We start from the raw sequence: 27,062 nt of genomic DNA on the forward strand, positions 1-27,062 counted from the left end.
CCAGTTGGATCTAGTCACTCCGCCGTTGGCAGACAAAGTCAGACCTATGTCGCTGGCCCAGCGAAGAATTTTGCTTCCTGGGTCTTTCTTTCCAGGTCAAATTGACTCTTGCCATGCATGAATTCAGCACATCTTCCTCTGCCCGACAGCGGTCGGTATCTGAGATCCCCGGTTTCGGCACCAAAAAATGATGGGTATTTTTCTCAAACCTTCATTAAAAGAACCACAGACAACGTATATGAATTTTCTGACCAAGCTTTTGCAAAAGGAGAAGGCTCAGCAAACTGCTCCTTCGAGCCGTTCACTGAGCGTTCTAAAGACCTTTGGTTACAGCTTGTCTTTTATTATCAAGCAAAAAGAGGGAGGATAGGCAGCAGAGACAAAATATTACTGCAAACAGGCAGTTTCTAAGGTAGGGAGTATTCCAGTTGCTAGGAAGGCACCTGTGGAAATGTAATTTAAGGTCTGGGAAATACACAATTAACTGTTTCACATGAAGACAAACAGGCAGATGGGGCCTCCAGGTCAGTTTATACACAGAAGAAAGAGAACACTTTAAACTGAAAATCATAATAATCTATAGACTGAATGTTGATTAACTATTGTTGATTAACTATTGATTAACAGACTGAATATGAACTAAAGTAATGCTAATACCAAGAAATCTCTAACACACATAGACTTTCATGTCTGTCTAGCCTTGCTCCAAATACCACAGAGACATAAAATAAAAGTGTTTCCTACTGGCTGCATTGGGACTTATTCCTAAACATTTGAAGAAGAAGCAGTTTCTTCAGTGATTGTAAGCCAAGTTGCATCTTTGAGTGTTAAAACTTTAAAAAATGAAAAAGAAACATTGAATGCAGGAGGCCAGCCTTACATAACTATGTAAGGTTGGACATGCACTTTGATCAAAGGAAGTGTTCTACATCTACAAGCTTTATTTAGTTAGGTTTATTTTAAGCTATATTTTGTAAAAGCACGACAAAAGAGGAGGATTAAAACACCCAATTTATTTTAAGACAATGGCACACAACCACATGAAAAGCAGGAGAATATTTACTCGGAAGATTGATTACTGGAAGGAGAAACAGGTAAGTTGATTAGTGATGAAGCTGTTGCAGGTGGGAGCTGCAACAACTGAGGGAAACCAATAATGACAGATGACAGAACCAAAACATCTACCTATAAAGGAAACACAAAGATGAGAGTAAATTAAATAAGAGCACATCAATCTGCTCAAAATACAAACCTAACATACAAAACAAAACACATGAATAACAAGCAACAGATACTAGAGAAAAAACATGAAAGTGAAGACTCTGCAGGTCAGTGGGAATGGAATAGGACATTAAAATTTAACACGGTATAACCAAAAATGCTGGACCACACAACCTTCACTGCTTCAGCTTACGCAATACATACCTGAGAGAGAGATTATTTCACTATTGTTCCGGCAGGGAGATAATTATTAAAATCTCTGGAGTTTTGCATTTAAATAAGAAGCTCCGGAAAACAGCTGTTAATATAATTATTTTGATATAATTTTTTTATGTATTTAATTATGTAATAGCAGTTTATAAGATAAAATGGCCCAGTTCATATCCAATTATAAATTCAAATCTGTCCAGACTGACTGGGTCAATATTAGTTCAGTCCACTTCCATCCAATTGAGGAAGATTCAATAAAATCACTGCCATAGAAACACAATACAGATTTGAACACCATGAGTATTAATGAGTAAAATGTAACGTAGTATAGCTAAGGAAAGTAACAGAACATATGAAAAATGTGCTTTGATGCCATCCGCCGTCCTGATCATTGAGTGAAAGTAAAACAAAATTTCTAGCCCAACCAGAATTGGTATTAGGAGCCATCTTAGAGCTGAGAGGATTTCTGAAAACTTCAAAGTTTGAATAGATGCCAGCTAACAGTAACTACTGATAAAACATTCGTTAAATAACAAGTAACTGAGAACATATTATTTTCCAATGATTGCGCACAATTAAGTATAAATTAGTGAATATGTAGCAGCTGTGAATTAGCTAAATGCAGTCAGAAGCAATGACAATGCCAGCAGTCCCATACGATTGTGCCAGAAAAGATGTAGGCTCCCACATACTTGGACGTTCCTCACTCCGCAGAGGTCCATGCATTGTCAAAGAGAACTCAATGTGAACTCTTAGTGGACATCCGCTGGACACTCCCACACAAAGATACATTTTTACATACTTTTATGCATACTCAGTAAACTTCTTGGCGGGAAATTGTGTTTTCTACCCAACTGTTTGGTCAGTGACACAACTACAAGGTTGAAAATCAGTGCAAGTAATTGCAAGAACACACATCTGCCACCCTGCCACTTTGTGCTACACTAACGGGTGTGGAGTGACTGACCTAGTGGAGAAGAAACAGGGTCAGGCACCCAACTAGTTCTGTAAACTTGCTAGTAACCATTAGGATTGAGGGAAATCAAGAAATTGTTCACAAGAAAAATATGATTGCCACTTGAGTTCTTGTTGACTTTACCAAGACATCTGAACAGGAAACTGCGGGTGAAGTCTGCATGGTTCACAGAACACGTACAGGAGTATGTGGTAACTTTTAATATTAAAAACATTTTCTCTGTTTGAAAACAGAATTGGAGTTCTGAGTTCCCACAAGGAAGCAAATATGTCAAAGGAAAAGCCTAGCAAAGTGGATTCTGTGACACACTAAAGATATTAAAGAACAGACTAGCTCATTTTTTAAATCTATCTGTTGTGATTTCAACAATCCTTTGCCCAGGTATGGTTTTTTTGAGCTTGTGCCGTGTCCCAGGATCCATTCTATTCATCCACCTCTAGTTTGGAATTTCTTACAGCTTGTTCTATAGACAGACTCCAGGCAAAACTTTCTTCTTGTTTGGTGTTCCATCCATCCATCCATTTTCTTGCACCCTTTTTCCCTCAGTGGGGTCGGGAGGGGTGCTGGTGCCCATCTCCAGCCAACGTTTTGGGCGAGAGGCGGGGTCACCCTGGACAGGTCGCCAGTCTGTCAGGGCAACACAGAGACACACAACCATGCACACTCACACCTAGGGACAATTTGGAGAGGCCAATTAACATGACAGTCATGTTTTTGGACTGTGGGAGGAAGCCGGAGTACCCGGAGAAAACCCACGCACGCACAGGGAGAACATGCAAACTCCATGCAGAAAGACCCCAGGCCGGGAATCGAACCCAGAACCTTCTTGCTGCAAGGCAACAGCTCTACCAACTGCGCCACTGTGCAGCCGTGTTTGGTGTTCCATAACTACTATATACAAATGCTGCTTTAGGAGAAATCTGTCAGTGTCATGAGGGGTTTGGTTGGTGGTGGTGAGATCGACGCCGAGACCCAGGTAAGATGATGATGAAAAGTTTAATAAGAAAGTGCTCAACACAGTCCAGCACGGCAGAAGGCTAGTAACAGCTAAGTACCGGTAGCAACTGAAAATACGACTGGAAACGAGAGCAGAGTCGACACAGGACTTATCAGTTCTACTGTGAGCAACACGCCTCAAACACACAAGGATCTGACTACGACAAACTTAGACAAGGATCCAACGAAGAACACAGACAACAGGTGAGACTAAATACACATGGGGTAATCAAGGGAACGAGACACACCTGGGAGACAATCAACGGGGAAGACGAAGAAACAGGACTCACAGGGATCAGGATCACACAGAAAAACTCAAAAATTAACACACAGAAACACGGATCATGACAATCAGGACTTGAGTTCTTGTAAACTATTACATTTCCTGTCCAAAAATAATTTAGTTCTTGTTATAACCGCATGTAATAAAAGAACACAGCTTCTATGTTCTATATCAAGTTCTGTGTTCTTGTATGGAGTGTTAAAATGTTTATTTGCATAAATAAAGCTGACCTTTAGCTTTAAATTAGCTTTTCTACAACTTTTTGTTAATAAAAATGTGTAATTTCCCTTACTTTACTGCACACCCAATGATTGTTTGTGGGCTTTAAGTTAGTGCTCGATGTTTGAAGATCACTTTCAGTGTATTGTTTCCTACTACATGAGATGGTAAAGGGTTTTAGAAGCTAATTCTTCAGTTGTATCAAACTCAGTTAACCTTTTTCTCCTTTTAACTATTTCTTATTTTGTTGTCTGGCAATGTACATTAACTGTGATTGTGTTCATTTATGTGTGTCTACTGAAAATGAAGCCCCTAGGTCTATCAATGGAAGCACGTGTTGTGTTGCTATCTTTCAGCCATGCAAATCATTAAACCCCCCTGCAGATAGCTAGAGAATGAGCCCTAAATTGAATTTCTCGAACCCCGAGCTTCATTTAAACGAAGCTCCCTCACTCCCCCTCCACACCACCTATTCTCCTTCAGATAACACTTCTGTCAGTGAGTGCAGACACAGGATGGTTCATGTCCAGCTGACCTACTGATTAAATAAAGGATTTTCAAAGGAAGACAAAAAAATGAAATAGAACCTGTACCACACAAGTACTCCAGGGGGGTGCTGCCTTATCTGACAGGAGCAGGAGTGTGAAATAAGGGGGGTTGACCTTGGCTAGGGTGGAAGGAGCGTCCTGAGGACTTGACTGTGAAATGTCTTGCCTTAAGCAGCACAAATGTGAGACGTCCAACTGAATTAATGAACTGTAATGACAGTTTGCCATTTTGGATGAACATGGTTTTAATGAGTGAAACACTGGAGCACTCATAGAGGAGAAATTCCTACATTTTTACTCAGTTTTAGATTTATAATGTTTTTTGCTGTTGCATACAATACAGTCATTGAATTAATGCGAGCCATGTCATTGTCATGGAGCATATTAGATTTTGAATCATTGCTGTATGTCCTCACTCATTGAATGATAGGAGGTGTTTATAATCTTTGACCTGGTTGGGTCAGTTTACTTATGGAAGTCAATATGTTTCACCAGGATTTGAATTAAAATGGAACTGCAATTTTAATGCATGTTTGTACTTACTCTTTCAGTGTTAAAATATATTTTGAATAATTCTTTTACCTGAAAAAATTGTCATTATTTCTACATGGTTGATATTTAATTTGTTAATTTAACTTCAAGCTAAAAATTGATCGCATTTTCAATTGCTGTTTCCCAGTTTAACTTTTCAGTGTTAAAAAAAATTGGCATACAAAAAAATTTAACTTGTCAAAATTCAAATGTAATAATTTCAGCCTCCTTAGTTTCAACTGGCTCATTTCACTGTCTGAAATTCTGCATCTATATTCCAGATATGAAGCTGCTTCATCCATTCCCATGAACCACGAACATGTGTTGTACAACTTCCATGTTTTCCACCCCTTGATCAGCACGTACTCTAGAAACAAAATAGGCAAATGATTTAAAGTTTGCACAATTATATAAAAGTATGATATGCATGAATTAGAAATTTGAGCAGAGCTCAAAAATTCGTTCTAACTGGGTTTCTGTTTAAAACTGTGGGAGGAAGCCGGAGTACCCACAGGGAGAACATGCAAACTCCATGCAGAAAGACCCCAGGCTGGGAATTGAACCCAGAGCCTTCTTGCTGCAAGGCAACATCTCTACCAACTGCGCCACTGTGCAGCTGAAGTGAAAATAACAACTGAAATTTCAACCATATATAAATAATCACAATGAACTAAAAATGTATCCGAAATATATTTTAACACTCAAAATGTAAGGACGATTAAAGCTGCAAGCGGCATTGGAGGCCCTCGCAGCAAAGCGTGCCGAAGGTCTATTTGCAACCGCGGGGGTTCCAGCGCCTCTATGCTCTTGCCATCACCAACGCTCTCGCCACCACCAACGCTCTCGCTCAGTTCCCGCAGCTGTCCGCCAGGCGACACACACCTACATCTTCCGCAGCACTCCCTGATGACGCGCAAGTCCAGTTGATGTGAATTGCAATTTTTTCAAGCTATTGAGCTCTTTAGAGGCTAACAACAGTCAAGCCTAACAAGTTTACTGCAAATAGGATAATGCAATGTGATTTAACTGCTCTAACTGCTCCTTCCAACAGGTGACTTCCTGTTGGAAGGGGCGGGGCTAAACTGATGTCACCAATTGACCATTTACATGTGATAAGCTCTGGTCTGTGATGAAACAAATGAAGTTTGATGCAGCTGGGAGCTTATATGGGGAAGTTATTCCATCCTGATGTTTCATGGAGAATGGCCAGATTTGAGGCTTGGCCACACCCACATGCTTTGACATAGAAAAATTATTTTGATGACTTTTGACCTTCAGTGCCTCAAGATTGTGCTGACCGAGTTTGAAGCCTGGATCTCGAAAGGTCTAGGACGAGTTTGCTCAGATACGACGTCAATGAAATAGACAAAGTTGCGACTTTGACCTAAAATGGCCTACTTCCTGTTGGGTTTGGACCATGGCTCCAAGGGACTATTTTGTAGGTTCTGACAAGATACACATGTGTACCAAGTTTCAGAATTCTGGGATGGCTTGGGGCTGACTTTTTAAAATATTCTAGGGGGTGCTTTGGAGGAATTAGGCCATGCCCACCAAATATTGCACTGGATTCCTGTTGGGGGGTGGACAAGGATCGATCTCAGTGAGTTTGGTGCAGCTGGGGTTAAACATGTGGAATCTAGAGCAAAACGTATGGTGGCGGCATGACCTGTTATTTTGCCGCGCCCGCCACAGCCACGCCCGCCACAGCCACGTCCTCCACTGAAAACTCTTGGCGCTTTAACGCAAGTGAGACCAGTTTTTCATTTTGTTGTCATCTCACACAAGATCATCTTGATTAGGTCAAGAGAGCCAGAGTTGGAGTTTTCCAAGTAAAAAAAGTTACTTCCTGTTCTGAGGGGGTGGGGCTTAGGTGAGGTCAGACGGTGACAACATAGGATTGCCAGGCATCCATCCAGGATCCCTCATGCCAAGTTTGGTGCCAATTGACCTTTTTATGAGAAAGTTATAGCGTTTCGTACCGAGTTTCAGATCTCTATGACCTACCCAACTCATGTTAGGGGGTGCTATAGAGCAGTTTGGCCACGCCCACTTGCGATTCCACCAGAATCCCAAAATTTTGGTTGGGGGACAATTTTGGGTCAGGTTTGGTGAGTTTTTGAATATGCTAAAGGCCCCAAACAGCCGCGCAAAGGGAAAAATAAAAATAAAAATCGAGAAATCTTGCGATTACTATGGGCCTTCACCAGCGCTTCGCTGCTCGGACCTAAATATACATTTAAATTTCAGGGGCATTTTTAATTCAAATTCACTTACACATGTTTATGTCCATATTTCATTATGTGCTGTAATGATTCCTGTTTTTCTGTATCAGGTTTTAAACTGAGGAAGCGAAGGATCATCAATGAGCCTACAGATGGGACAGGAAACTGTCCTCATCTAGTGGAGGCCATACCATGTGAAGACCCCAGCTGCTTTGAGTGGCTCGTGGTTAAACTGGAGGAATGTGTTCCTGACAATGAGAAGGAGTGTGGTCCTGGTACGCAAATCCCCCAAGTCCAGTGTATCAACAGTGATGGTGAGTGAACATAATAAACTAGACTTGTGAAACTATTTAACATGATGAAGCTCTTTATCAGATAATAAAAATCCAAATATGTTGCTCTCGAATGGAGGTTCATTGTAACAACGCTTTTTAAAGTCTCTTGTACCTCACTGAAACCTTTCTTCATTCTGTTAGCCAGGAATTTTTCAGATCTTTAAGGTCATAAAGACCTTCCAACCACTGGCCTGATCAATCATCATTTGACACAGTAACTTATGGCGAACACTGAGTAGTTGTGAGAAGAATTGTATGAATGAATGCATTTAAACAGACCCTATCTGGATAGCTGACATACAGACACTGAGATATTAAGCAATGGTCTTCAATTTGTGAAACAAGTACTCAAGTCAAACTGGTATGAACACTCAAATAAATGCAACTGTGTGTTTGACATTCTTGTAAAACAAAAGATGCTGTCTGTTCTCCATTTGGACTTTATCGTTTCTAATTCCTCAGCCAGGAAAGTTGATATTATTTCATCTTGCAACTAATTTGCATATTTGATCATGCGTGATCAATATGCAGTAAAAGAAAGAAAATTGAACATTGGCAAGGCAAAAAGTGATTAAAAATACTGAAAATATGCTTAGAAGTTCGTGAAATTATTTAGTAATATTATTATTTTTTAACCTACAGTGCATAAATCAGTTTTGCATAATATCAAATTATGATGATGTATGAGGCACACAGTGGAAGTACACAGTGGAGGAGTTTAATAAGAGACTGTGTGACTCAAATAAAGACATTTTTTATGTGCATTAGTTTCAGAAAGAAAAACCCCCATTAGATTGCCAAAGGTTTCGTCGCTCACATGGACACAAAATGGTGCTCAAATTTCATCTATGAAATTGACGGAAGATGGGACTTTCTCTCTAGCTGGCAAAGAGATGGCAGCATAGAGCAACAAGCTCCTGACAGTTATTAAAAACAATTTTCTACGACTCAAATTCAGTTGGTGATGCAAGACTAAAAATAATAATGAAGAACCACGCCCAAGAAAAGTAAGAAAAAATGCAGCACAAAGAGAAAACAAGACAACAAGAAGGTTTAGCTTAATGAAGTGGCTGGCGAAGGTATATAATTATTGGACTGAAGGTAAAATTTGGTCTCGATCAGTATTTAACCATATTTCTGATAATATTACTTGTAGGATAGACATAACATTGTGTTGTAAAAACCTTCACTTTAGTGTCTGCGCAAATGAAAAAACTGATATTTTATAATATTTATCATTAACCATTTCATACAAGCAAAATGGGTTTGCTCATCTGAAGGATTGGTATATATACTCTTGAAGAATTTGAATTAATATAAGTTACATCTCATTTCCCTTTGGCATCAATAAAGTGTTTTTGAATCTAATTGAATTTGAACACCCTATTCTCTTTGTAGTTTTGTTGTAATATACAGAAACATCTCATCATGTCTTCAGTATAATTTGTCACTCACTTTAGAAAGTGAAACTCCTATGGAATAGGTTCATTGCGGAGTGACACTTCTACTTTTTGTTTCTTATCATTTCGATGATTATGGCTTACAGAAAATAAAAACTCAAAATTCAGATGCTGCTCTTTGAATGGAGATCCAATCTAGTTTGACATGAACCTGGTGGCCAACCCCCATCTCTGTGCATCTTACTCCCCAGAGACCTCATTAGAGACCCCCATTCACACACACACAGCATCTCCATTTTTCTTCACCTTAGCTTCCAGTCCTGTCACCTTCAGAAGTTCTCGGATGACTTGGCTGTTGTAGCGTGTCTAAGAGGGGGAGAGGAGGGAGAGTACCGAGAACTAGTGGACAAGCTTGAAGATTGGACTGAACTGAACCAACTGAGCTGAACATCTGAAAGGCTAGTAAGATAGTTATTGATTTCAGCAGAAAGAAGGCATCTTCATGGAAGCTACAGATTATGGAGGAGGAAAAAGAAATGGTGGAGGACTATACATATGGGCTGTCATGATTGACAACAGACTGGACTGGACATGCTTGTGTATTTCAGATTTCTCCATAATAATGTTTAATATCAGGTGTGAGGATCCACAAACCTGCCCCCTGCACTTGAGGCAGACTCGGAGGAAATTGAAGCCACAGACATCCAAAGGCCCCAGGAGTCCCTGGAGGATCCCTGCAAGAAAAAATCCCCCTCACTCTCAGCCCACCCCTCCCAGAGAAGAGCAGAAGAGAACCTTGGGCCAACCACTCACTACACTACAGTGCAGCCGTTTCAGGGGGCTGCTGCCACCAGCTCACAGGGTCTGCTGGCAGCCAGAGAAGACCCAGTAATATATTTTGAAACAGTTCCAGGTATTTGTGAGCAGATTGTTTGTAGCTAAGAAATGGTTGTTCACTGCATTGTAAACTTCATAAAATCTATTGACAAGTATTTCAGATGCTTTGTCAACATCTCTCTGAGGACCCTATGGATTTCTTAGTATAATAATCCGAGTCAAGGACATGAGGTCAAATGATGCCAGACATGTACAGTGGTCTCTTCAACATTAACTTGATTCTAAAAGGAAAAACTCTTAGATTGTTAGAAAAAATTCTGATTTGTTATCCGTCCATCCATTGTCCTCTACTTATTCAGTCAAGTCATAAGCTTAACTGCTCATCAAACTCCCTGATGATACTGTTGGGCTCATTCTCTGGCATCCCACAAGGCGGATGCCAGAAGGGAGATTTTGAGGGACATATGTCCCTCAAAATTCTGGTACTGGAAGGAACTCCTGCCCATCCTACCAAAGAAGCTCATTTCATTCGCTTGTTGCCGGGATCTCATCCGTAACATCAAGGTTTTTATGACCATAGGTGAGGGTTGGAACATGGGATGGAATTAGATCTTTGTTTTGGGCTCAGTTCTTTTTTCAATGATCATTAAAAAAAAGAAGGCGTGATCATGACCCATCAGCAGCCTACAATTAACACAAACTGTCTCTAATTTTGATAAATTTATTTTTCATGAGCTACAACTAGAAGATTCATTAAAATCTCAGTATCTGCATGTGCTTACTGTCTTATAGATTTTTCTCAGGAGCTGTGTGTATACCTGAAAGCTATTGAAGTGAAGAGAAAGACATTTTTCAAATGATTTTGATGGATTGTGGGGTGAAACATTTCTAAAAGAAAGGGCTCTTTTGCTGCAGTCCAAGCCTGTATGCTTTGAGACATTCCTTATCGATTGGAGCCTTTCAGACCTCCGGATGAAGGGAAACTGCTTCACATGTCCTCATCCACATTATCTGTCATTGTGTTCTATCTTGTGAGACGCACTCAGCTTTCTGTAAGAGGTGCAGAGGCTCCTTTATTGCACTCTGAAGGATCAGACATCTTTTAAATTGAATTTGCATGGTCTGATGTAAACAGCCATCTTGAATTTACCCTCCCTTTCCTTCTCCATTATCTCTGAATGTGATCAATCATGATTGTGTCATCATTGTGTAAATGAGATCTAAGGCTGTCTTTTATACACTTTCATCACTAAAAATCCAGGAAGCAGTTTCCTTGTTGATGTCTGTGAATCTGCGGTGTTTATTCTAAACAACATAACACTTCATCCTCCACATTTGTTAGTTTAGGAGAACAGTATTTAACATGAGGAGTTTCCAAAAGTGTAAAAATTGTGTAATGTTTTTTTTAATACTTAATATTTTCATACTTCCATTAATACTGGAATCTAATTTGTAAATAGGTCAGTAATAGCTGAAGTTTGGGTTGGAGAGCAACCACTTTGTGAATCCAGGCCAGCTCTATTGGGAATATGTGCTGTTTTTAATTACCAAGAACAAAAGCCATTCCGGAAGCCACCAATGTGTGACATTATTTATTAAATAAATTGAAAATCTTTGATTAACCCTGTCAAAGTTATATGCATCTTTGATTGTCAGCTCTTCCTTTCTCCCACAGACATCATCTTACATAGCTGCTGTTAACTGGCCTGGTATTGATTCCTTGTCTCCTTCTGATGGAAATAGACTGAGTTTTCCCTGGGGTCTTTGTCATGTCATTGGATTCAGTGGTTGCGGATCTTCCAGCCACTCACAATGAGATTTTCAACGATAAGGCATTTCAGAGAAGGGATGAGTTACAATTCAATTTGATGAATGACGCAAAAAGAGTGAAGACAGCTTTTCAATGTAGATCAATACAGAACATATCAGCAACTCAGCAGCTAGTCGCCTATTAATAGATGTGATCCATAAAGTATTACAAAATAAACTGGCAGACATAGTTTCATGGCCATATCATCTTTTATATATGGATGGTAATAAAGATTATTTCCTAAATCTAATTATATGTTTTTCCAAACCCCATAGTAAAAAAGTTTTAATGGAAGATTTTGCTGTTTTAAATGTTAATTTGATATTAACAAATAATAATAATAATTTTAAAAAATAACAAAAAAGAAATGCATGTTAAATAGAATTAGGTAACAACTAAAATACATATTTAATGATTGGGTCATCTGGTGCCTAGCAAGGTTTAAATATTTAAATCTATATTTAAATCTGGCCTCTAACAAGTTTGCAAGAACATCTATTATAGATTTGACCACATTTTGTAAGACAGCTATGAAGAGACAACAATATCTGGAGTCTCACTTTTAATCAACAAGCCTTCCAAACAGAAAAATACGAACAGTACGATCTTATCTTCCCTTTATCTCACAACATTTCCGCTCCCCTGGCCTTCAAAATAAAAGCCTACATTATAGTGTGAAACAGTAAGGTCAGCTACCAACACACAGAACCTCTGAGCACACAGTTTCCTGCTATAAAATGGCCTTGCTTTTTATAGCAGGAAACTTTGAGATACTGAGTGATGAAAGTGTGATAAAAGTATGGTTAGCAGGCACCATCCACCCACTGTTCACACACTGCCCCAAACACATAACCAGAGTCAATTGTCATAAGGACCACTGGAGCTGCTGGAGATCGGTGGGCCAAAAGTGCTGCATTAGCCAGGACCTTCTTGGAATCATCAATCACTTGTGCCCTTTGAGAGTTCACTGAGTCTGCTGGTCACCTTTTTTGCCTCTAAGTCTGTGTTTCTCAACCTTTTTTGGGCCAGTGCCCCCCTAGCCTTTATCCAGGTCCCTCACCGCCCCCCACCAAAGAATTTGCAGGCTGCTTTGCACTGACCATTATTTTATCATTAATATTACTATCACTATCGTAGATGTTTTGATTTTTATGCTTGTTTCTGTATTTATCATCAAAAATAATTTCCCAGAGAACAAAAAAGTCATGGGAATAGAAATTATTTTCACAGGTGTCTACGAAAAATTCAATGAACATTCAACTTAAAATTGGTAGGCCTAACAGCAGCCAATCAGAGCGGAAAAAATATTCTTATTTTGTGCCATTTTCTTGTTGTTAAATCTTCCATAAAATGAGCAGATAAAAGATGTTCAACATGCTAGTTTAAACTTTGAACTATTTGCAAAACGACTGATTTCTGGTGGTGCAGCTCTGTGCTGCCTTCAGGAGAATGGGACATCAGAGTATCATCCATAAAACTTCACCCACATTGCATTTATTGTGCAAACCAGAGCTTTCAGTGGAAAAACAAAAGTTCCAGATCATTTTAATGCCATACAAATATGAGATAGAAACATGGATTATATCTTTATATAGACAATTCTATTGATTATAGATTAATAGTTTTACTGAACAGAAATTACAAAGAATAAATCTGGTTCTTAATAAAATCCTAATGAGTCAAATTGAAAGTGTCATGGAGTCATCAGCCTCATGACATTAACACTGACATATATCAAATCTAATTAAAAACATAAATAAGTGATGTTATTTACCGTTATGGTCTGTAATATATTTATTCTCAGTACTAGATGTGGTCTCAATAAACCCATGACACTTCAACAATATTATTTTACCTTTCATGTGGAAATAGTCTGTTTATTCTTGCCATACAGTCCTCTGTATTAATTAATGCTTGAAAGGTCTTGCTATACCAGTTTATTTCTCTGTATGTACTTTAGTGTCTTAGTTTATTCTTGCATGATGTGTTCCACATCATATGTTGATTTTTTCACTGTTCAGCATCGGATTCTCAGTTTTTATGCCATAATTCACATCTAGTTCGTCGCTCCATTTTATGTCCCGCTTCTCCTGTTTCAGAGTTTTGCGCAATGTGGACGTCTTTTTTTTTCTAAGCCTCTAAGGTGCAGGACGGTCGGGAAGCGTATCGATGGGGAAAAGGCAGACTGACATAAACCTTATAAAACAACGGAAACAATTTCTGCATCCATCCATCCATCCATCCATCCATCCATCCATCCATCCATCCATCCATCCATCCATCCATCCATCCATCCATCCATCCATCCATCCATCCATCCATCCATCCATCCATCCATCCATCCATCCATCCATCCATCCATTTTCTTACACCCTTGTCCCTTAGTGGGGTCGGGAGGGTTGCTGGTGCCCATCTCCAGCTAACGTTCCTGGGCGAGAGGCGGGTCACCCTGGACAGGTCGCCAGGCTGTCACAGGGCAACACAGAGACACACAGGACACACAACCATGCACACACACACCCTCACACTTAGGGGCAATTTGGGGAGGCCAATTAACCTGACAGTCATGTTTTTGGACCATGGGAGGAAACCGGAGTACCCGGAGAAAACCCACGCATGCCCAGGGAGAACATGCAAACTCCATGCAGAAAGACCGGGGCCGGGAATCGAACCCAGAACCTTCTTGCTGCAAGGCAACAGCTCTAATTTCTGCATTCTGATTATTGAAATTTAAAAGTGCTGTGGTGCCGTTGTTCTATCACACCCATTTCAAACCGTGCCAGTTACAGCACCGTGTTAACGCTATAAAATGAACGCGCTCTATCGTGGTATCACCCATGGAGGGATTTCTTGATTTCTTTATTGAAATGGGTTTATTTTTCAGAGGGATACACAGTGAGGGTATTGTGATTTTAGCTACCAGTAGCAAGAGAACGGAGCTGCACCACGAAGCTAACAGAAGCTAACAAACACTGAATAGAAGAAGAGCTGCCATCGATACAGTTGCAGCCAAGCATGATTTAATGTTACACAATACAGTTTTACCAATTTGCTCAAAGTCTAAACTGGCATTGTTGTGTATTTAAGGTGTGAAGTTTACCTTCGACCAAATGCCTCCAGAGGAATCCCAGCGCCCCCCTTTTGTAAAAATGTCCGCCAGCGCCCCCTGCCGTCCTCTGAACGCCCCCTGGGGGGCGGTACCGCCCACATTGAGAACTGCTATTCTTAAGTGCATCGTAAAGTGGTGCATATGTTAAGCTGTCATAAACACGCATAATGCTCCTCTGTGTACCTTAGTCCACTAGAAAAAGTTGTCCAGAAAACTTGTCCATGTTTAAAAGAAGCTTATCCTAGCTACTAGTATGCACCATACTGTGCATTCTAGTAGAATTCTATTAAAGTGGTTCTTAACCTTTTTTGAGGTACCGAACCCCCCAGTTTCATATGCGCATTCACCAAACCCTTCTTATTCCTCCTCCAATCCCGCCCCCCCATTCAGTGCTCCTCCGCAGCACTGATTGGCTAAGCAATGTAACGTGATCCTCTGCAGCAAGTGATGGCAAAGCGGGGCGTCATCACGACTTTACACAAGTGTGTCTTTATCTCCGCGGCAGAGGCACCACCGAACCCCTGAGACCGACTCACCAAACCCCTGGGGTTCGATCGAACCCAGGTTAAGAACCACTGACCTAGAATATTATTAGAAAACCTTTTTGTTACTAGGATTTGAACTTTGAAAAACCCTCCTCCTTTTTTAACCACCTGAAGTAAGCACAAGCACCACAACAAACACCTACAACAATACTCACACCTACACTCACCCCTCTCCATCTCTCTCCTCTCTCCCTTCCTTTCCTCTTCCTTCTCTCCCTCCTCCCCTTCTTTCCTCCTCTTTCTCTTCTCCTCACTCCCCTCTCCCCCCTTTCTTTCTCTCCCTCCTCCCCTTCTTTCCTCCTCTCTCTCCTCTCTCCCCCTCCTCCCACTCTCCTTCCTCTTCTTTCCTTCTCTCTCTTATTCTTTCTCCCCCTGTACCCCCTTCTTTCTCTCCCTCCTCCCCTTCTTTCCTCCCTTTTCTCTTCTTCTTCTCTCTCCCCCTCTCCCCTCCAATTCCTGCTCTTTCCCTCCCTCCTTCCCTTCCTTCCTCCTTTCTTGCTTCTTCTCTGTCCCTCCTCCCCTGTATTTTCCCCCCTCACTCTCCCTCTTCTTCATTCTATTCTTTTCTCCCCTCTCTCCCCCGTTACTCTTCTCCTCCCTCCCCCCTTTTCTCCTCCCCCTCCCCTCTCCTCCTTTTATAAACCCTCACCAAGTCTTTATCCTTACCATAACCACTCCCTCTTCCTGGCCTAAGCCTAACCTCCCCCACCCTTTTCTCCCCCCCTCCCTTCCTGGTTTGCCTCCCCCTCTCTCCCCCTTTCTAACACTTCAACAAGCCTTTATTCTTACCCTAACCACTCCCTTTTCCTTGCCTAACCCTAACCTCCCCCAACCATTTCTCCCCCTTCCTCCCCCCTTTTTCTCTCACCCTCTCTCCCCCTTTTTCTAACCCTTCACCAAACTAGTATCCTTGCCCTAACCACCCCCTTCTCCTTACCTAATCCTAACTTCTCCCACCCTTTTCTCCCCCCTCCTCCCCACTCTCTCCTTTCTTCCCCGCTCCCTCCCCTCTCTTCCCTTTCTCTTTCTTTTCTCATACAATTTTTCCCCCTGGTTTCATATATATTTTTTCTTCACATCCCAATCTCCTCTCCTTTCTACTGCACAGTGCATAACAAAACACTACAAGCTCCGCTTGAGCCCAGCTTAAACGGAGCATCAGCACCCACGGGAATATGCCAGCCATATTCCATGCACCTTACACAGCACATACAAACCAGAAGATGGCTCCCTGGAGCACACCGCAAGCACCATACACCGGCCACAAAGATAGTACCCTGTTGCTCAAGATGGTTCCTGATCTCGAGTGAGAGTGAGGAAGCAATATGAGCTGGAACCAATCGTGGTGGGCCCGCGTACCTCGAGAGTGAAAATTCTCAAACTTAAGTGAAACCCAGTAAAAGTGCATACTGTGTCTGGAAGCCAATAAAACTCTGTGCCGCCTCCCCAGCCAGCACACTTTATTTGTCCAGATCAGAGGGGTCAGCGCAGTGAAAACAGATGGAGGAAGCTGCTGCAGGAACAGATGTGTAAAAAGGAAAGAAGCCTCACCCAATCCAAGCAACACCACCATGTTCTCCATCAGCTCAGAGAGCTTACAGTCCAGGCAGACATTCAGAGACAACAGGCGATCGGCTTGCCCGGCATCTGAAACTTTCAAGATTCATTCCCTGACTACTCCGATATGACATGCAACAATGGACTTTGGGTTAGATAAAAACTTTAAAACTGGAAATCAAGTGAAGAATCATGTGATTTGTGTCATGGCATGAGAAACCAAAACTCAAATTTGAAAGAGCATAATCTTATTCAGATGGATGCAATATCTTATCAGATGTACAATAACCAAAAAAGTACCTCCTTTAACTATGGAAATAAAAAATGACATCTGACTGGGATAGCACTGCCATTTTTTGTGTTTTAGATATCTACCAATCCTAACTGACACTGCAAGTAGCTACCACTTGATGACATCAAATCTTTTTCACGTTGAATGAGTTCTTCAATCAAATCAAAACTCTTATTCTTGAGCAAGCAGCCAAGAACAACAATTTCCTCTCCATTTTTTGAAATACAACATAAAAAAAAACAACAAAAAAAACTTTGTAGCTTTTGCTTACAACTCTCCACGTTACAATAACAGTCCATTAGCAATTTTTTTACTAGTTCCAAAATGAAAAGATTAAACTGATGGGATACTGTCAGCCATCCAGCATACATCCTGACGCTGACAATCTCCACTAATTTCCCATCATTAGTGGAGAATGATGGGAGAATATCTGAAGTGGAGAATTCTCTTTGTAATATCTAAAACATGTTTGTGTCTTCTCATCCAGGTGAAAAAGTAGGGAAGCAGCTCTGCCGGGATGCCATCCTTCCAATGCCTACCATCTGTGAGGTGCCTTGCTCCAAGGACTGCGCTCTAAGCCCTTGGACTCCCTGGTCATTTTGCTCCCACACCTGCTCTGGAAAAAACACAGAGGGGAAGCAGACCCGAGTGCGTTCCATACTTGCTCATAACGCAGGAGAAGGTGGGAATTCCTCAGACCTCCATAGCAGAATTAAGACAGGCCTTCATCACTATAAAACCCAATAAGTTATGAAATGATTTGGGGAAACCGGTTGTACAAATTGAAGTTTTGAAACACAAACTATTTTAGTTTAATTACATGATAAGAGTTTAAAGAACCCAACACAATAATGGAAAGGTAGCTCAAATGCGTAATATCCATTTTATTTAGTATGTTGCAGTTTAAACCATTAATTATGTTGGACTAAACCAAATAAAAATACTGTTCAAAACAAAAATATTCAAACTAAATGACAGGCACTTAAGAGTACTTAAGAGTAAATGAGTTTTTTTCATTTTCGGATCTACTCAACTCAAGTTATAAAAGTTACTGTTACTATTCAGCAGAAGTGAGTACAAACAACAAACTTCCTGCAGTAAGAACAGTGAACACGGAAACTTAAAGAGGTCTAATGGGATCACTGGAACCTAACCTGATAGCATCTGTGTATTTTGGTGTCACGGAGACAGATACCAAAATAATAATAATGTGTATCTGCTTACACAGTTGGTTGGTTTAAAATCACAAGCTGTTTCATAGTCCATAAACAAAGTCCAACTTTCTTTTGGCCTAACAATGCACCAAAATCAACACAGCCCATAAATAATCAAAATAAGCATTAATTGTATTCTTTTTTCATTTGTTTATTCTAATTTTTGGAATGGTCAACATTTTTTGGATTTCTTTAGGCATTTGGTTATGTGGCGACACTAGATGAAACTCAGATTTTGAGATTTTGTGGAATTTAAGTTTTAATAAGTTGCTCAACAACGCCACCCTGGGAATTTCACCCAGGAAATATTGCTTTTTGTTTAAGGCACACAGGTTCAGTTATGCAATGATTGAGACATCTGAGGCAGTTTAAAATTTACAAAAACCATTAAATTCTTTTGAAAATGTTCTTTATGAATAAAACACAAAGGAAAACAAAAGAAAAGCAAAGCAACAACTGCAAAACAAAACAAAAAAAAAACAGTTAACCAATATAACAACCTTAAACCTAATAAAAGAAAAACATCAGTCTGGCTAAGTAAACAACTAAGAACAAAAAGGGCTGTAAGCAAAATAAGTAAAGAAATAGAAACTTATTAACAATAGAAAATACAAATTAAAAACATCAGAACCAGGCGTGACTCTCTTGCCACGCCACAGCAGGAGGCAAAGTGGGCGAGCCGATGCCACACACCACTTTAATGGAGGCGGCTGAACGCCACCGCAGTCCGACTTTAAAAAAACAAATGACAATGCAGAAATCAGGGAGAGGAAAGAGGCAGAAATCCAGGACACGAAAGCAGACAGAGCAGCAATGGTCCAACTATGGGGGAGACCTATGAAAGTTAATTAGTCACCATTTGAAATAAAATTGCAACAAACTGGAGCTTAGATGAGCATTAATTTCTTACCTGCCGATCCACACAAACACACACACACACTCGCAGGACGAGGACGAGAGCAGCACAGTGGCGGTTTACCTACGATAACACTTCAATTTAGATGTTCTGACAAAGATCAGCTAGAGTGCAGGGAGAGAGAGAGAACACCTACCACCAGGATATCAGAGCAGCATGCCCCAGTTGGCGATTTGTTGCTGCCAGAACCCACAGGACACAAGCCACACAGTGGGAGCACAAAGAAGACATGTCTGACTGAACGCAGCAGCTCCTTATATACCATGCCCACTTTAACAACCGGAACTTCTCACCTGGAAACTCTTTGTGTAGAATTATGTATATTTCTATACCACTACATTCAGATCGTATAGAGAGCTGATAGTCCACTTTATGCACATAACTGTGTCTCTGTGCATAAATTGTTTCTTGTGTCTCATTATACAGTGACTGCTAAAGTTGTGGCATGGGTTTCTGTGATGCAGGGTAAGAATTTACTTTTCCTAGAACTTAACTTATGGCTGTAGAAAAAAAGAGATGTTGTGCTTTGGATATACACAGATTTCTTTTCTTTTGTTCAAGGTCCTTCGCTATTGTCGCTGGTCCAGCCAGTATTTGGTATATCTATATTTGATGTTTTTAGGCACCAGATGTGATTTTTGTTGATGTTTTAGCTATAGAGTATTTTTTGCTGTCTGCTGCCACAATAGATTCCCTTTTCTTGTAGAAATATTATCCTTTCAGTCCTTTTCACGCACTTCAAATCCAGAACTAACAGGTGAACGCAGCTGATCACCAATGAAATCTCCACATCTACTAATTCTCTGGGTTTCTGGGGTCTGTGATATAACGTCTCTAAAGCAACACTGAGTGTCAACTATTTCTTATTCCAAAGCTAAATAGAATGGTTGTAAACAGGATAATGGAAGAGCATTGTTGTGGTACTATGCTGAAGGTAGCAGGTCAGAAAGGGAAGGAGCTTCTTAAAGAAACAAAGGTCAATTTCAAGGCTTCAAATTTCTAAGTCATGTATGATATATACATAATTTTTATGACAATTGAAAATAACATAGTTACTTGATTGTGTCATAATGACATTAAGGCCAAATGAGCACAAGCAGGGAAAATGCTGAACAGCTTTGGAAGAGAGCAAACAGAGAGACTGAGAGAAGGAGATTTATTACCTCAGAGAGAACTGAACTACACTCAGAGAAACTGCAAACCAAGGTGAAAATGACTAACTCATCTAAAAGAATGAATCAAAATAAACTGAAAAGAGCTCAAAAAATAACTACAGAAACCAATTTAACACAAAGAATGAAATGAATTTTTAAAAAAATTAATGAACCATTTTACACTTTTGATATTCAAAGTGAGCAAAGTCTGAACTGTCATCTTATTTTCACCAGAGTTTCAAATCATTTGAAATGTGACATAATTTTGCACAGGAGGAGGTTTGAAGAAGAAACATTTAATGTAAATTGTGGAATAATCATGCAGAATGAATTACTTTCATAATAAGCAGTCGTTCAAACCTGCAGGGTTAACATAGCCATTGTCTGTAAAATTAACACTTAAAAAAACAAAGATACTTATGTTGAAATAAGTTGTAAGATTTTTAGAACAAACTTTCAAAACAATGTCTTAGGTTATGACCATGATTTGGCATCAAAGACAATTTTCTTTCTCTACCTGTGAAATCCAACAAACTTAAGATGACAAATGAATTAATATTAATAAAAGCAGACCAAGATCACAGAAGGGGTGCATGCTAAATGTATATGTATCTATAGTTCTTTACACTTATTTCTGCGCAATGTCAAATTAAAGTAAAATCAATACAAGTAAGCTTTAAACTCTCCTTCGGTTTTGTCTTCTTCATCCCTTCATATTCAGATTTATACATGCTGCCAAAAAGGATGAAACCAGGTATTTTTGTAAGTAGTTAACCAAATCTACTTGCTCTTTGTTTTTGTTGTACCTCAGGAGGACTCCAGTGTCCCAATGTCAGTGCACTGCAAGAGATGAGGAACTGCAATGAGCATCCATGCACTGTGTATCATTGGCAAACGGGTCCCTGGGGGCAGTGCATCGAGGACTCTTCAGGTCCAAACACTAACACGTCTTTGGGGAGAACGCGTGGCGATGACATCTCATGCTCAGTGGGAATGCAAACCCGCAAAGTAATTTGTGTCCGAGTCAATGTGGGCCAAGTTCCTCCTAAAAAGTAAGATTTCTCATCATTCATAAGAAATACAGCAGGTGACAAAATAAGTCTGCGTTGGACTGGCAACCTGTTCAAGGTGACCCGCCTCTTGACTTTTGACCGCTGGAGACAGGCATCAGCACCCCTCAGGACCTCAGCAATAAGTGTGTAAGATAATGGATGGATGGACAAAATAAGTAGTGCTCTGTTAGAGATTTATTTTTTGTCAAACTTAAATGCTTCAGATCATCAAACACAATTTAATATAAGACAAAGATAAGCTGAGCAGTGATAAGCTGAGCAGTGCAAAAAGTAATTTTCAAATGTTGATTATTTTTAAAAGAATGTTGTGTACAATGTGGAAACAATGAAGTGTGACTAAAAGAGAAAAATACATCTAAAGCTTTTTAGATGCAAGTGTTTCAACAATTTTCATAGCAGACAAAGAGCATGTGTTTTATTTGGTTAAAAATTGACAATGTAATATTCAAAGTCTAATAAAGAGAAAGAGAAGCAGATGCATATCAAGATTTTTCATCTTTTTCCAAGGGTGAGAATTCATTGACATTGTGGCTAACTGGTGTTAGTTGAAAGTTCTAATGTCTGATTTGATTTATGTTCAGCTTTTATTTGCACATGAAACAAAATTATTCATAAATACATGTTTTTATAATTTGAGGACTTATTTTATTTAAATGAAAGAACAACTTTGGTTTGCTGCCATATTTTACATATTTCTCATTTTGCTGTGTAGTCTAAAGGTTAGTGTGTCTAGTATCTGTTTGCTGATAGACAGATGAGCTTCTGAGCTTCTCGCCAACTGTTTTAAGCATCTCCCTCTCTTTCCCTTCCTGGAGGCAACTGCTGGGAACATGAATTATCTGTTTATTTATTCAACACAACAGTAATATTATTCTGGCAGCCGAGCCACATTATTCAGGTGAGCCCTCCCAGCCCCCATGCTGTGTGTGGAAACTCATCTGGCTTTTTATGCGTGTGCTGACACCTAAATCGAACAGGACACACTGCTTACTGAGTCTGCTGCCTTGGGACACACTTACACATTAACAGAAATATGAAGAGTTGCTTTTACTGAGAGCCCTAACTGCTGCCCACATTAGGGGCACTGCTACCTGCAAACATCAGACAGTAGAACATATTTATGCACGTGTCAGTGGTTTTATCAATGTTTTCTATTTGGCTTTCAGAATATATATATACTGCTCAAAAAAATAAAGGGAACACTTAAACAAGACAATATAACTCCAAGTAAATCAAACTTCTGTGAAATCAAACTGTCCACTTAGGAAGCAACACTGATTGACAACGGGGACCCTCGTCGGGTCAATCAGTGTTGCTTCCTAAGTGGACAGTTTGATTTCACAGAAGTTTGATTTACTTGGAGTTATATTGTGTTGTTTAAGTGTTCCCTTTATTTTTTTGAGCAGTGTATATATATTTTTTAATTAATTTATACTTATTGTGACGCTTTACATAATTCAGTAAATGTTGGATTTGTCCACTTTTTACAGGCTCTTGGTGTATCTGAACTAAGCACAGCAATTCTACTCTTCCAGGTGTCCAGAGAGTCTCCGTCCAGACACTGTAAGGCCGTGCCTGCTTCCCTGCAAAAGAGACTGTACTGTCACCCCATACAGTGACTGGAGCTTCTGCCCCCCGGTGTGTCAAACAGGTAACTATAGCACACATTAAAGTTCTTTACAAGATGCAGCATGAGCCACATTTAGGCGTGTCAAGACAAGGAGTTTGATCAGGTGTGATGAAGCATACTCTAATTAACAACTGATGCAACTAATGCTGTAGTTGATGTAAATTATTAGTAGACCAGCAAATAGGCATCATAGCAAAACAAACACTTGTCCCTTTATCAACACATTCTGTTAATATAACATTCCTCCTTGTACTGAACCTTGTCTTTTGTCTAAATCTTAACATGTGTTTCACAGTAGCATAATGCTACACATCCCTCACTCCCCATCCACTTAACCCACAATCAGTTTATAAGAGCTATGCTGCCCTTTAGTCCATCAGGCTTCTAAAAACAGCTCTGCATCATGAATGCCCAGACCTCTGTTGGTTTATTAACTGTGATGTGATACAGTAAACATGTAGATAACAGAAAGGCCTCCATTTCCTACAGCATGACAAAGGGTAGGTGGTACTTTGTAGTTACTGAATCAACCATCGACATCTTTGCCTGTTGGCAAAACGATGCAGTCAGTCCAAAAGTGTCTGTAGAACTGTGGAATCATGGTGTCCCAGGGCAGGTATGATGGTTAAATAACTAAACATGAGAATTGTGTCTGAACTACTCAGTCAGTTAAAAGTGCAACACAGTTCAGTTCCTTTACAAAAAGAACTGCATATTTTTTATATCCTGATTTACACTGTAAATTCATTTCCACTGTGAAATCAAATAAAATTAAATAAATCAAATAAAAAAGCAAACATGAACTCAGAGAGGCTATTGAAGAATGTGGACTGTAGACAATCTGCTTTCCCAGGTAGCACAGAATGATTGAAACAACATTGAATCAATGTCAGCCAGAAACATTGAATCAACGTTGAACGCTGACATTGAAACAACATTGAAAGTGGTCGGTGACTTGTATGTTGAATCAACGTTAGGGTTTCAACCATAACTGACATATCAATGTTGATTCAACCATCATTTGTATGTCAATTTACATGCATATGTGTTGATTTTACATTGAATCAGTTAGGAATCAACATTGATTCAACCTTCATCTGAATGTGAATCTATATGCAGATTTGGGTTGATTTCATATTGAATGAAAGCTAAGGATTTATGTACATTTTTAGGTCTGATAGGTCTACATAACATACCACTAAAAGTTTCTTCACTGGTGTTAAACACTATATTATTGGCAGATCATGGGTAAACTGTACAAAAGTTTAAAAATGACAACATAGGTTTGATATAACATTTTATTTAAGAAAAGAGGGACAGATCTTTAAACATATTTGACTCCTTTTTGACTGTCAGAATAACAGCCTATTGTCCACAGAAGAACAGAGTCCATGAGGTTAAACTTTGTACTGTATGGACCAGGGAAACGGTACAAGTGGTAACCGCAGTTTCACTCTGGTTGGCGTCACTTTGATTCCTTGTGATGTCTTCCTCTCATTCTGGCGTGTAATGAAGCCACTTCTTGACAGTTTTACTGCAGTCCTCAAGAGTCAGCTATTGGTCAAACTGCAGAGCAACAGCTGAAAAACGCAAAAATAAAAGTGAGGAAAGTGCCGGTTAGAAATATGATAAACATTTGAAAAGTTCTGAAAGACATTGAAAGATTAAACAGTGTACTGGTTACAGGTCTGAGAACAAATACTAACCATATAGTTCCCCATGTACACTCACTGTCAAGTAAATTTTTATCTTACTTGTTCATTAATATTTATCTTAATGTTTATGCATACAACTACATTTACCTATGAAGCTGCAGTCTAGTGTTGGATTTATGATGCTGCACTCATGTTAAAATGAGGGAATCAATATTTAAAATATAGGCTGCTTATCAGAAAACCTAAAGATAAAACTCAGGGAGGATCAGGGTTTATTTAACACACCAGAGACAGATAAATAAAGCAAAAGGTGATTTATACTGCAGTTGGAAAAATTATTTATGATTTATACAGAATAAACTTCCATCAAATAGCTGGTTTAATCTTCAATCAACTACAAATATTTCCAAATAAGTTTATTAAATTCATTACAAAATCCACGTGCTGATAAAGATCCCACACCAGTAATAATTGTCCAGTTCAGTTTAACCAGTTACCAACCCAAGAATCAACAGACTGAATCAGTAATTAGCAGGTTTAGTTCAGTGTTTCACCTGCCTTACATGTTTTAAGTGTTTCCTTTCTGCCTCACCTGGATTTAATCTGTGGATGATTAACAACCTTCTGCACTTCTTGATGGCTGCAGACGGTCATGCAATTATCTAACTCAGTTGTTCTGGAGGAGAGACACATTTAAGCATGTCCCTAAGCACATCATAATAAAAAATGAAAAACAAGTGATTACTATCACAACAATTTAAAGCCCACCTGGAGCAGCCAGCCTTACACTTCCTTGTCCACCACATGTTCTCCCAGACCAAACAATAAGCCCCGCCCTATTTTAAAAACTCAAATCTCACAAAATCTTGCAGTATTTCATACTTAGGCCTGAAGCGGTGGGCAGGATGAAAATAATACAAAATGAGACATGACCTCAATTATTAAAAATATCTGTTTTGCCCCAAAATAACCAGGATTACTAGTGATGAGTAAATGAGGCGTCATGAGGCGTTTCGACTCATAGCAACACTGTATTGATACTGTGTCGATACTGTGTCACTCAATGCTGACACCTGCTGGACATTAAAAATTCCTACAGGCAACGTAGTGATTTGATGACCAAGTCTATAAATTAAGATTTAAGTCTTTGTATTTTATTGAATATTATATGTTGTATTAAGTCATATCTTCAGTTACATTTAAAATATATTTGATATACAATTAAAAAAGAATGTGAACATGTACCATAAAGTGAAAATTTAAGTGAATGTGTTTGGAATGAGGATGCATGGACTGTTTTTTCCTACATATTTTTATTTTAAAAAAAAAGTTTGTACAACCTTTTGAAATTAAACTTGTTACGCTTTTTTCACAAAACTTCTGCTGTAGAAAAAAATTAAGTAAACATTACATTTACAGCAAACCCTTGTTTTTCTTAGGGGTTGCGTTCCGAAAATAACCCGTGATATGCGAAATCCGTGAAGTAGTTACCTTTATTTTTTACAGTTATTACACAGCATAAATAAATACTCTACATTGAAACGAAAGAACAAAACCTGTTTTCAGGTCAGCGGATGTGCGTGTGCATCAATCGGGCCTTAATGCGATCCGGAGTCATGTCATTAAAACATCTCCTCCAACCTGCCCCGCCAGATTCACAGCTGTATCTACGGCAGAGCGATGGATCTCGTCAAGCGAACCACAGGTCGGGTTTTGCTGCCTCTGGCCACAGTTTTTTTTTTTCCAGCAAACATTGAAAGTTTCAGTTTCCATCTTCTGAGTGGCCAATCTGTATTAAACACCGTAATGTTATTGGCACTCAGGTACCGCGGAGACTGTTTTTACCAATCATATGATCAATTAGGACAAAGAACACTGTGGAAAAAAAACTGCACAAAAAAATCTGCGAAGCAACGATAACGTGAAAAGTGAACCGCGTTACAGCGAGGGTTCACTGTATATGAAATTTATAGAAAGCAACTGAGTAATTTCTAGACTGGCTGTATATCTGAGTTTATATCTGGGACTTCATTCTCGTGCCTGGCCTCATAATGCCTCAGCATCAAAAAGGTGGATTTATTTAAATAAGACAGTTTAGTTAAACATATGCGACACTTAACCTGCAGAACATAATATGAAAGTAAACTAAAAGTCAGTTTCAGCTGAATTTGGCTTCACATAGATTAAGCAGAAACTGACAAGAACCGGATGAAACGACAAAAATGAAGACAAATTTATTTTCCAATATAAGATCAAAATGGTCCCACACTGTGGAAACCTTTCCTTTGAAGCTGCTCCATAGATGATAATGTAAAAAATCAAGAATTTG

General features: G+C 39.5%; 1 protein-coding gene across 1 annotated transcript in view; it reads left to right on the top strand.

The window, feature by feature from the left end:
* The window catches only part of thsd7aa (thrombospondin, type I, domain containing 7Aa), a 132,289-nt gene that overhangs the window by 51,847 nt on the left and 53,380 nt on the right, over nucleotides 1–27,062 (top strand). The window contains exons 6-9 of the mRNA XM_008421220.3: nucleotides 7,317–7,520; nucleotides 17,579–17,773; nucleotides 21,187–21,427; nucleotides 22,984–23,099. Coding sequence (XP_008419442.1) covers nucleotides 7,317–7,520; nucleotides 17,579–17,773; nucleotides 21,187–21,427; nucleotides 22,984–23,099 — 756 coding nt within the window. The remainder of the gene's footprint in view (nucleotides 1–7,316; nucleotides 7,521–17,578; nucleotides 17,774–21,186; nucleotides 21,428–22,983; nucleotides 23,100–27,062) is intronic.

The sequence above is a fragment of the Poecilia reticulata genome, chromosome 11, assembly GCF_904066995.2.
Source record: "Poecilia reticulata chromosome 11, P_reticulata-male-v2, whole genome shotgun sequence".
In the NCBI taxonomy this organism is placed as follows: domain Eukaryota; kingdom Metazoa; phylum Chordata; class Actinopteri; order Cyprinodontiformes; family Poeciliidae; genus Poecilia; species Poecilia reticulata.